Raw genomic sequence first — 9,843 nt, 5'->3', positions numbered from 1 at the left:
CCGCCATTCCCTTCCGGCGCCGCCCGCCCCCCCCCGGGCCGGGGCAGCGGCGGGCGCGATGGAGGAGGCGCCGCTCTTCTCCTTCGGCGTCATCGCGGACATCCAGTACGCGGACGCGGAGGACGGCTACGACTTCTGGGGCTGCCGGCGGCGCTACTACCGGCACAGCCTCCGCCTGCTGCGGGCCGCCGTGGAGGCGTGGGCCGCCGAGCGGCCGCCGCCCGCCTTCGTGCTGCAGCTGGGCGACACCATCGACGGCGTGAACGCGCGGCGCGGCGCGGCGGAGGGCGCGCTGGAGCGGGTGCTGGCGGCGCTGCGGCGGCTCCCGGCGCCCGTGCACCACGCGTGGGGCAACCACGAGCTCTACAACTTCAGCCGCGACCGCCTGGCCCGCAGCGGCCTCAACAGCCGGCCGGCGGCGGCCGCCGGCCCCGCCGGGGACTGCCAGGCCTACCAGTTCAGCCCGGCGCCGCGCTTCCGCTTCGTGGTGCTCGACGCCTACGACCTGAGCGTGCTGGGTCGGGACGCGGCCGCGCCGCGGTACCGCGAGGCCCTGCGGCTGCTCAAGGAGAAGAACCCCAACGAGAACCTCAACAGCCCCGCAGGTACCGCCGGCCTCGCCGCGCTCGGCGATGCCCGGGCCCTCCAGGCCCACGCGCGGGAGGCAGACGGGGGACTTGCGTACCCCAGGGTCCGCTTCCCAGTGTGAGGCGAAAGCAGCCCCTCGTTCTTAAATGGTGCTTCCAGAGGTGCTGCTCAGGAAACCACAGCCCTTTCCTCCTCTTTCAGTCCATCTTCTCTGGTCCCCTGCCCTCGGCTACTGTCTGCTAAGAGCTGAGTCAGGAGCAGGTCTCTAGGTGGACACAGGACGTGTCCCCACGTGCCTGTCTTGCTGCTCAGATGCTTTCTGGATGGTTTTATAGTGTGCCGTATGTCCTGCATATCAGAACTAAAGGGACCTGTTAGCACAGCTGCTGTTGCAGAGAGTATCGAGTGAGTCCAGCCAGTGCCAGAGTATGGGGACTCGAGTGCAAATCCTGTGTGTGCAGTATGGCCAACCCCCCCCCCCCCCAAAACACTAACAAGTTATTTTTTCTTGTTTATCCAGGTAGTCTGGAGTTTTGATCCAACAGATGCGAAAAGGGCTATAAGAATAAAGAAAACCATTTATCATACATAGAGATCCACATAAAGAAAGCAAACGAAGAAGTTACACTGGGTGCGTGCACATATGCCTGACCTTCTTTCTTTATTGCAGGACTCAAAGAACCGCAGTTTGTAGAGTTTAACGGGGGATTTAGCCAAGCCCAACTGGACTGGTTTAATGAAGTCCTTAAGTTCTCTGATGAAAACCAAGAAAAAGTTGTAGTTATGGGTAGGTCTGTTTCTTATATATATGATTGAATGCATGCGTGTTGAGGCTTTTGGAAGGGAATCTCATCTGCTCAACTTAATCGTACACTACAGGTGTTAGAATTGGATACTCCAGTCATTCTCGTGCTCTGTTATTTCTACAGCTATTGAGCATCTTAGCATCCTTTAGTCATCCTTTCACCTGCAAACACTTATTCTTTCCAATGCTTTACCCTGTTTTGATGATATTCAGAACCTTCAGAAGAGTCCTGGATTTGGGGAAAAACACTGCTGTTGTTATGCAGCAGGTATGAAGAATGTTACTGAGAAAGAAAGTTGTTGCTGAGGCTCAGGGACTGACATATTGGGGGCAGAAAACAGCAAGACTGAAGACTGTTAGGTACTTGAGAAACAACCAAGTGACAGGAAAGTGGTTCTGAGAACCTGGTCAGGAAATCACTACCACACCAAAAATACCTAAATGACAGCAAAGAGCAGAACAGCAGCAGGCACAGAACAGGGCTGTACTGGTGACTGCAAGTTACATGCCAAAAAAGTTGTGTGGCCAGAGTATGCCAGCTGGGGAAAACACATCCAGTATCATGCAGTAACTTCACAGCTGCAGTGAGATATGTATGTAACCTGTAAAGTATGAGAATAGCAATGTTGTTTCACACTAAAAAATGAGCTTTCTGAATACAGATAGAAGGCTAAACTTCCCAGCAAGAGGCAGAGTGTGTTACTGTTCAAAATACACATTTAGACCAAGTGACAAACCTGATCTTATACATATCAGTGAGTACCATTGAAAGGGGACTCAATATTTAGATACCAAGATGCTATATAAAGAAGAAAATGAAGGATATTTCATAAAATGAGAAATCAGAATTTTAAAGATGCTCTAAGAGTTTCCTTGGGCTCTACACCAAAGCGATTCTATCATTTATAGAGAATTCAAAACGTGGAGGCATCTGTATTGAGTGTTGTTAGTATGTCTGTTATGTACTTGAAGTAATTCTTTTCCTTCTTTCCCTCTCAACTGCAGGTCATCTGCCCATTCATCCAGATTCTTCAGACAGAGTTTGCCTAGCCTGGAATTATGAAGATGCCCTTTCTGTCATACACGCTCATCAGTGTGTGGTGTGCTTCCTTGCAGGGCACCTGCACGATGGTGGCTATTGTTTAGACTCTCATGGAGTTCATCATCTAACTTTGGAGGGGGTTATTGAAACTCCACCAGAAAGCAATGCCTTTGGAACTATTTATGTCTATGATGATAAAATGATATTAAAGGGAAGGGGCAGAATTTCAGACAGAGTGATGTATTACTGAAAATGGTAAGCAGATGAATGCAAATTGCTCTCCTTCAGGAATTACCCAAACTAAAACATAATAGCATCTACTGCAGCAATGGGATTCAGCATATCTTTGTTTATAGAAAGATCTGCATGGCTGATCCTTACACATTTTTCCTCAAGCATTTTTCTCTCAGATACAAAGTTTTATAAGTTATGTTTTTGTAAGAAACCAAATCTAGTCTCTTCTTGCAGAATAGAGAAGGTCAGTAACTGTGAAATAAATGTACTTGACTGCAAGGTTTTGACTCCAAACACCCAATCCTGAATGGATTGTTACTTACTGTGAAAAAACAAACCATATTAACAAGGTTGTCTTAAAAATCCACCAATTTTTTTTTATATCGGTCAGATTTATGACACGCAGAATTGTTCCTGCTCATCAGCATTTCAACTTTTTTTCAAAGATCAAACTCAGCAACATCTCCAGTCTGGCAGAAGATTTCATCCTGTAGCCTAATACAGTCTTCTTAAGATAGCTTTTTTCAAAATTACTTTAGTCTTTTAAAGCAAGGCCCAAGGAAAATGGGGACCATCTATGCTACATCAGCACAGTACTGAGAGGCCTAAGTTTAAAAAATGTCAAGCCAGGAAGGCTGCGGCATCATGTAATGTCACAGATACACCAGCCATAATCTACTCATACCTAGCTGTATTAGCTTGCAGCAGTATTAAGCTAACAAGCCCTGACTCGGGAAGACTTAAAGCATGTTGCTGTGCTGCATCTGAACCTATATTGGCTCTCACCCAGCCACCTTGCGTGTCCAGTGTATTCACCTGTGCATCCTTTTCCAGGATTAGTGATGATAGAGCATGCTTACTCTGTCTGGACTGCTGTATATGTTCTGCTTTCTAGAAACAGAGACATCCTGTGAAAAGCAGAGAGTTGTGATAGTGACTATGTCTGCTGGTGGCAGTCTTGAGCCTGCATCTCACAGAAAATAAATATATGCAAGCTTTCTTTGAATTTTCTTTAGAAAAATAATATTTATTACTTTATAAAACCAGTAATTTTTAGTTAAAGATAATAGGAAAATTTTAGTAATGATCCTAAAATATTTCCTCAGATATATTCTACATGTGATTATAGCACAGAAATAGAAATACAGACTTATTTTTTCAGGTAGTCTCATTAATGGACTATCCAGGCAGATACCTGGARGTTTTACAGCTGCAAATAATTATCTATTGAAACAAAACATTTGCAACTACTTTTCCCCTAAGTCACAGAATAGCAGATTTTGCAAGGTACCAGGTGTCAGGAGAGAACAGACCAGGGATGCCAGGATATCTTGAATAACTAACATTAGAACACACTAGGTCAACAATACTTTGAAAATGTATGAAGGAGCGGTTTGAACAATAGTTTCCATAGAAAAAATCTCCACTCAGGTTTGACACCGTTCTTTGTTAATGAGGACTGGAAAAAAATAAATCTCAAAACTGCATTGTGGCAGGCAGGCAGGCAGGCATTCTTGGGTCCTATCAAACTGATACTAACCTTGCATTAAGAACCAAACAGCAGAGGCAAGTAAGGTCAGAATATTTATTGTGTATTTTCTGCCATCTGATTAAACCACTGTTTTACAGTGAGTTGGCCAAGATGCTCGCATCTCTTTGTTCATGTAAATGTACAGCCACATAACAAAGGGAAAGAAAGAGACCGAGACTGCAGCAATCAAACGAATTCCACCCAGTGGATTCCTACAAAGAAACAAATACAACAGTGCTATTTCAAATCAGACTCCCTTAGCAAACATTCATACAGGGCTGTGGTTGGTGTGAGAGTCTATATTGGCTAAAGACAGTAGAGAGCCTTTGCCACAGTAAGGAAGCTCATGTAGCTGTATCAGCAGAGTCCTTTGCTAAAGACGTTACCACATGCCAACAAAGTTTTTCTGTTGCCTTCTCAGGCTACACAAACCAGGTGAAAAAAAGCACTCCTGTTTGCACAGTGGCATCTGGGACATGTTTTGCCAGCACAAAGGTATTGTTTGGCAGATTGTTTTTTTCTCATGCTCGCAGCTAACACAGCAATTCAGCAAAACTTCTGTAGCACAGACCTCCGAGGAGGCTGGCGAGCAGTGTGGAGCCACTGTGGCCAGTCTGCCGTTCAGAGCTTTCTGTGAACTCTGCCTGAATCCCCAGTCTGCTCCAGAAGAATGCAGCAGACGCCTCAGAAACTTCTGTAAATTGGGAGTTGTAGTAGAAATGGTTTTGCAACTTTGATTAGCACTTGTGGTCAGTATCCACTAGCCTGTTCCACAGAAGAGGCACGTTCTCCATATGCAAAAGGGAAATGTGCCTCTCCCCCAACCCCTGCATGGAAAGCAGAACAAATCTTTTGTTTAGCTTCACTTTTTCCCAGCAGATTTTTACCTGTGCAAGATCTTACAGGCTGCAACACCAAATACTACTGCTTAGTATCTGAGAAGATTTAGACAGTAACATGAAGTAGAAAAACAAGGAGCCAATATTACTTATATGTTTTCAGGAAGCTACTCAACTAAGTACGAATATATGAGTGGATTAAACAAAAAACTTACTTTGCTGAACTGCGACAAAGACTCATCCATATTGTAATAATCAGCAGACCAGACAACTCTCTAAAAAGCCAAACAAAAACTAGATCAGAATATAATGCATGCAGATGTTTGCTTGTAAAAAATAAAAAAAATCCTCCAAAAGAGTAGGGCAAATATATACTCTCTTGCTTGTAGAAGTTCACTATATTTTACTAGGATTATAATTTTAAAGGCATTTGCACTGAGTAACTTTGCCTCACACCACAAATCTGCAAACACACGACCCAGCTATACAGCTGCAGAAATCCCTGCTTCCACTTTTTGTTCCACTGCTAAACTTATATTCCGCAATACATTTACCTCATTAATATACAGCAAACCAACACCCCAGGATTCCATATTGTAAACAGCAGCAGCAGCTGCCACTGCTTCCCCTCTATACTGAACAAGCACCTAACTTAAGCAAACAAATGAGTATCCAAGTCTTTACCAAGTGAGGATTTGTTCCCCTCTCCCTTCAATCCCTAGCAGTTCAAGGACTCAGCAGAACTTGCCAGATAAGCACACACATGGTATCATCACAAAGAGTTTTTAACACTTTATAATTCCCATTTCTATAGCTCCAGTAACAGAACACAAGGCTATTTCACAGTGCTACTACTGTGGTCTTTGAAAGCCAGAACTGCCCCTAATTACATCTAACTGACCCAATCAGGTGGAATTCAAGCAAGATTATTTTCTGTCTGTTTAGCTCTTTTGTCCAGCAAATTGCTGGTGTGTAACACTGTGATTGCTCCTCCTTGGCCTGACTCCTCTGGACCAACACTACTCACTGCAACAGCTCAGCAAATAAAGCTCAGCCTAAAGATGACCTATCAGAAAGTCACAGCTGCCTCGAAAATGGCCTGGTGCACTGAATTCATGCAGAGAAAATTCATTACTCACCTGCCTTCCTCCTCATGCAAGATGTTTGTTCGAGCRTAAGCAAACAAAGAATAAGCCAAGAGAATGGTCCCAACAATACAACCTGCAGAATGAAGATCACAGAGGGTCCTCCAAACAAGATTATCTGAGGAAAAAAAACAGACTGGCACTAACTGCAGTGTAGCATGAAGAATACCCTATAAATTGAATAGCATCTGAGTTGTTGGAAAATAGATGCCTCCAGCAAACACATATGTTTTAGGCAGGAAGGGTGGAATTAATACCACCATCTTTATGACCAAGGAAAGCTGCTAAAAAGTACTGTTGAAAATGTAAGCCAGTGGATTTGAGGCTTGTTTTCCCAGAAATGCAATTTCTTGGCAGCAGTACCTCAATGAAAACAGCTTCAGATTCTCCCTAGCAAATAAAACAGGCCCCAGGATCCAATATACACAGAAAATGACGAGGAGGATTACAAATGGAAGTTCTCTTAAGCAGGAGGAATGGCTTTCCCAGAACTCATGGCAATAGCCAGACCCTCAGCAGTGATACCAGAGAAACACCAGGACTCCGGTGGAGCAATTCCCAACTCCTGCCAGCCAGTCATCCAGGATACTGAGCAACTACCACATTGCAGAGAATTTATTACCTTCATTTACACTCCCAGATAAGACTCTGAACTTTTGCCCGTGATTATTAGCAAYGTTAATGACATCTCTGTGGGCTGGGGACTGATGTTTTAAACACAGAAATGCAGATGTTATGAAAAATCTGAATGGGCCCAGAGATTCTTCTGGTTTTTCACATCCATTCCCAGGTTCTCATGGGAGAGAGGTGAGCAAACGACATAGGCAGTTTGCCAGATGACCTCAATAATGTCAACAGCAAGAAACCACAAAGTTAAAAGCAGTCTCTTCTAGGCACTGACCCCTCCAGGCAAGCGTTAAAAATGATGGGCTGCCAAAATTCAGGAACTCAGTGGGACTTTCAACTTTGTTATCAATTCCAAGGTAAACTAATCATTTGGCTGAGCTTACTGCAGCTGTGTAGGGGCAAGATCTGGGTCTTCCATAGTCCTGAGTGACAAACGGCCCTTAGTGAATTTACATAAATGTCCAGCTACACACCAGTTGTTCTATTTGTAATCTTTATTTCCCATTGATCTTGGTGTGAGCAACAGAAACCTATTTGTAAGTTTAACATGCAGGTTCTCTTGACAAGGCAAATGCCACATGTTGAAGCTACACATATCACACAAACAAACCTCCCCTGAAATGTTCAAAAACACAGACAGCAACCCTTTTAGTTTTTTTGAATGCTGCCACCTTACATGCTTAAGGTAGTCAGAATGCTGAGAGACTTTAATGGTATGATTTGTGACAAGAACATGCACTCCTGAAAATGTTCCTTTTTGGCATGTGTGGTTTTAGTTTATTCAAAGTAGTATTCATCCAGATGAGATACAGTCACTTTTTGTATACAAAAATATTTTTAAATTATTTCCACTGGTTTTTAAAAAATAACTATTTTCCTGAGTCCTGGGTCTAATCTGATCTCATAGATTCTCTCTACATGTAGTGGCTTCAGCCTGATTTTGCCCTCTTAGCATACATCCTTGGAAATTCAACCATAACACAGAATTCTCTAAAAGTCTACATTGCTGTACATGCACTTTGTGTGGTAGTCATAATACTTAACACTAAATAATGCCTTTAGCTTTTCAAAGTACTGTACAGAGCTTAACTGCTTTTATAGGAAGTAGATAAGCAAAATTCCAGTTTTACAACAGGGAAACAATGTGGATTAAACAATCTGCTAATGTCAATGTCAGAGCCAGAGTTAAAACATGCTCCCAGGCTTGTGCTCCATTTATTAGTAGAGAACAGTAATTGGAGTGCAATGATAAGGCTATCCCAGTGGTATGCCTTCTGCAGGGGTCCTATGAGCGACATTTCACTCAGACATGTCCAACCACAAAAACTAAAGCAAAGGCCATCTTTTCTAGAAACAGGCTACCAGCAGGTAGTGTTTCCATGCAGCCTGATCTTAATCTGTGACTCAATAAAACCAAACCTTTTGGGGGTGACCTTTGACCAGAAATTCTGTTTTACACACAATATCATACCTGTTATTGAGGGGTTAAGGCCAACAAGCAGCGTAAGGGCAGCCGGCACAAAGTAGACAACCTGTTAATGAGACATACATCTACTCTGTAGCAAACCCCAGAAACATAAGGAAGTAGAAGCATTCATCCACATGGATACTTCTGGTTTTAGACTAGGCTCCCCTTCTTTTCCATAGTAGTTTGTCAGATGCACAGAACAGTTGTAAATCTTTCTCTCTCTGGCAAGCCTCTAGACCAATAGTGCTCTTTTATGCGCAACAACCCAGAATGCTTCCCCGCTCACCACCCAATATCATTACACCCTACAGTCTTAAGACAAGCTGAGCCCCAAACCTTGTGCCTCAGCTTCAGGGTAACCTGAGTCCTCACTGCCTAACCAGCTCTCTGCACGGGTCTCCAGCGGTGCCCTGCACCCCACCTTCCCCTCACTCAGGCTAGTTGCTGTGCTGCATCTCGGTCCTCCAGGGAAAGCCCTTATGAAACTCCCCTCTGCACCCTGTGCCCATCTGCCTGCGCTGCGTGGCTCTCCTCGGAAAAGCTAATGCTGCAACATAACCAGCTCTGGAAGGCCGGGCTCACCCACACAGGGAAAGAGCAGAGAGGAGGGGACAGCCCCAACCACGCAGCAGCTCCTGCCACTTGCAAAGACAATCCTACTTTGTACCCCCAGCTCCAAACCCTATTGATATTGAATCAGAGCCACCATGCCGTCCACATGCCTGCAGAAAGAGAGCAGTGGCAGAGTGGAAAGAGAGGAGGGAATTTTCCTTAGGTTTCTTCCGAGCTGCAAGAAAGCCCCTGTTGTTCTGAGCGGTTGACACAACGCATTCAAGCCAGCGATTTAAAGCAACTTCAACAAGTGATGTGAAGATGGGAGGTAGCTTGGTCAGGCGGTCTCAGGCCCAGGGAAGGAGCGACAAGACAAGCGGTGCTCGGCAGAGAAAACACTGAAGCAGGTGCAAATCTGAGGTGAAATAAGAAGTCCTGGAAGTACAGTCAGACCTCAGTCCTCACTACAATAACACCTCAGCGATGATATGGGGAGAAAAGAGACCATTTGCCAGGGATCTATCCGCCCTTCAGCTAAAAGCAGGGAGCAGGTTTTCACTACTCCAAGCCGTATTTCAGAACGCAGGTGAGGCAGGTGGGAGCACCCCGAGCGGGGCTGAGGCCTCCGAGGGCCTGCTGGGGTTACAGCACCCCGCACAGCGCAGCCCCTGGCTTCCTGCCCTCTCGCAGAGACCTGCTCCAGGCTTCCCAGGAGGGAGATGCCGACCCATACTCACTATCCACAGTCCGGCGTCGGGGTCGTTCACCTGCAGAGAGGAAGCAACACTCAGAGCGCGTTTAGCTTTGTCACGGGAGAGGCCCCGCTCTGGCGACACGTCGTGGGCACAACAAGAGCCCCTCGGAGCCCGGCAAGCCCAGCCCGGGCCCTCCCCGGCCGCGCCGCCTCCCTCCTGCCGCGGGCCCCGCGCCGGCCTCACCTGCACGGCGGCCGCCAGCCCGAAGAAGGCGGCCATGAGCAGGTTGCAGAGGCGCCAGAGCCGCCCCGCGCAGC

General features: G+C 45.9%; 2 protein-coding genes across 2 annotated transcripts; one reads left to right on the top strand and one right to left on the bottom strand.

Annotated features, from left to right (window-relative positions):
* The first annotated feature begins 15 nt into the window (after positions 1-15).
* Positions 16-3,675, top strand: ADPRM (ADP-ribose/CDP-alcohol diphosphatase, manganese dependent). Its single transcript, XM_026075747.1, has 3 exons — positions 16-605; positions 1,259-1,375; positions 2,399-3,675. The coding sequence occupies exons 1-3, from the start codon at positions 59-61 to the stop codon at positions 2,683-2,685; spliced, it is 951 nt and encodes a 316-aa protein (XP_025931532.1). The 5' UTR covers positions 16-58; the 3' UTR covers positions 2,686-3,675.
* Positions 3,676-4,240: 565 nt separating this feature from the next.
* TMEM220 (transmembrane protein 220) lies at positions 4,241-9,838 on the bottom strand (the record flags this gene model as incomplete). The annotated part of the gene is made up of 6 exons (XM_026075737.1): positions 4,241-4,412; positions 5,255-5,314; positions 6,179-6,302; positions 8,283-8,343; positions 9,569-9,598; positions 9,770-9,838. Coding segments are annotated over 6 exons (477 nt in total), but the record flags the coding sequence as incomplete, so codon positions are not given.
* Between the last annotated feature and the right edge of the window lie 5 nt (positions 9,839-9,843).

This window comes from Apteryx rowi, unplaced genomic scaffold (assembly GCF_003343035.1).
Source record: "Apteryx rowi isolate R43461 unplaced genomic scaffold, aptRow1 scaffold_41, whole genome shotgun sequence".
Lineage (NCBI taxonomy): Eukaryota > Metazoa > Chordata > Aves > Apterygiformes > Apterygidae > Apteryx > Apteryx rowi.
The sequence above is the reverse complement of the archived record's forward strand: the minus strand, read 5'-3'. Positions and strand labels throughout refer to the sequence as shown.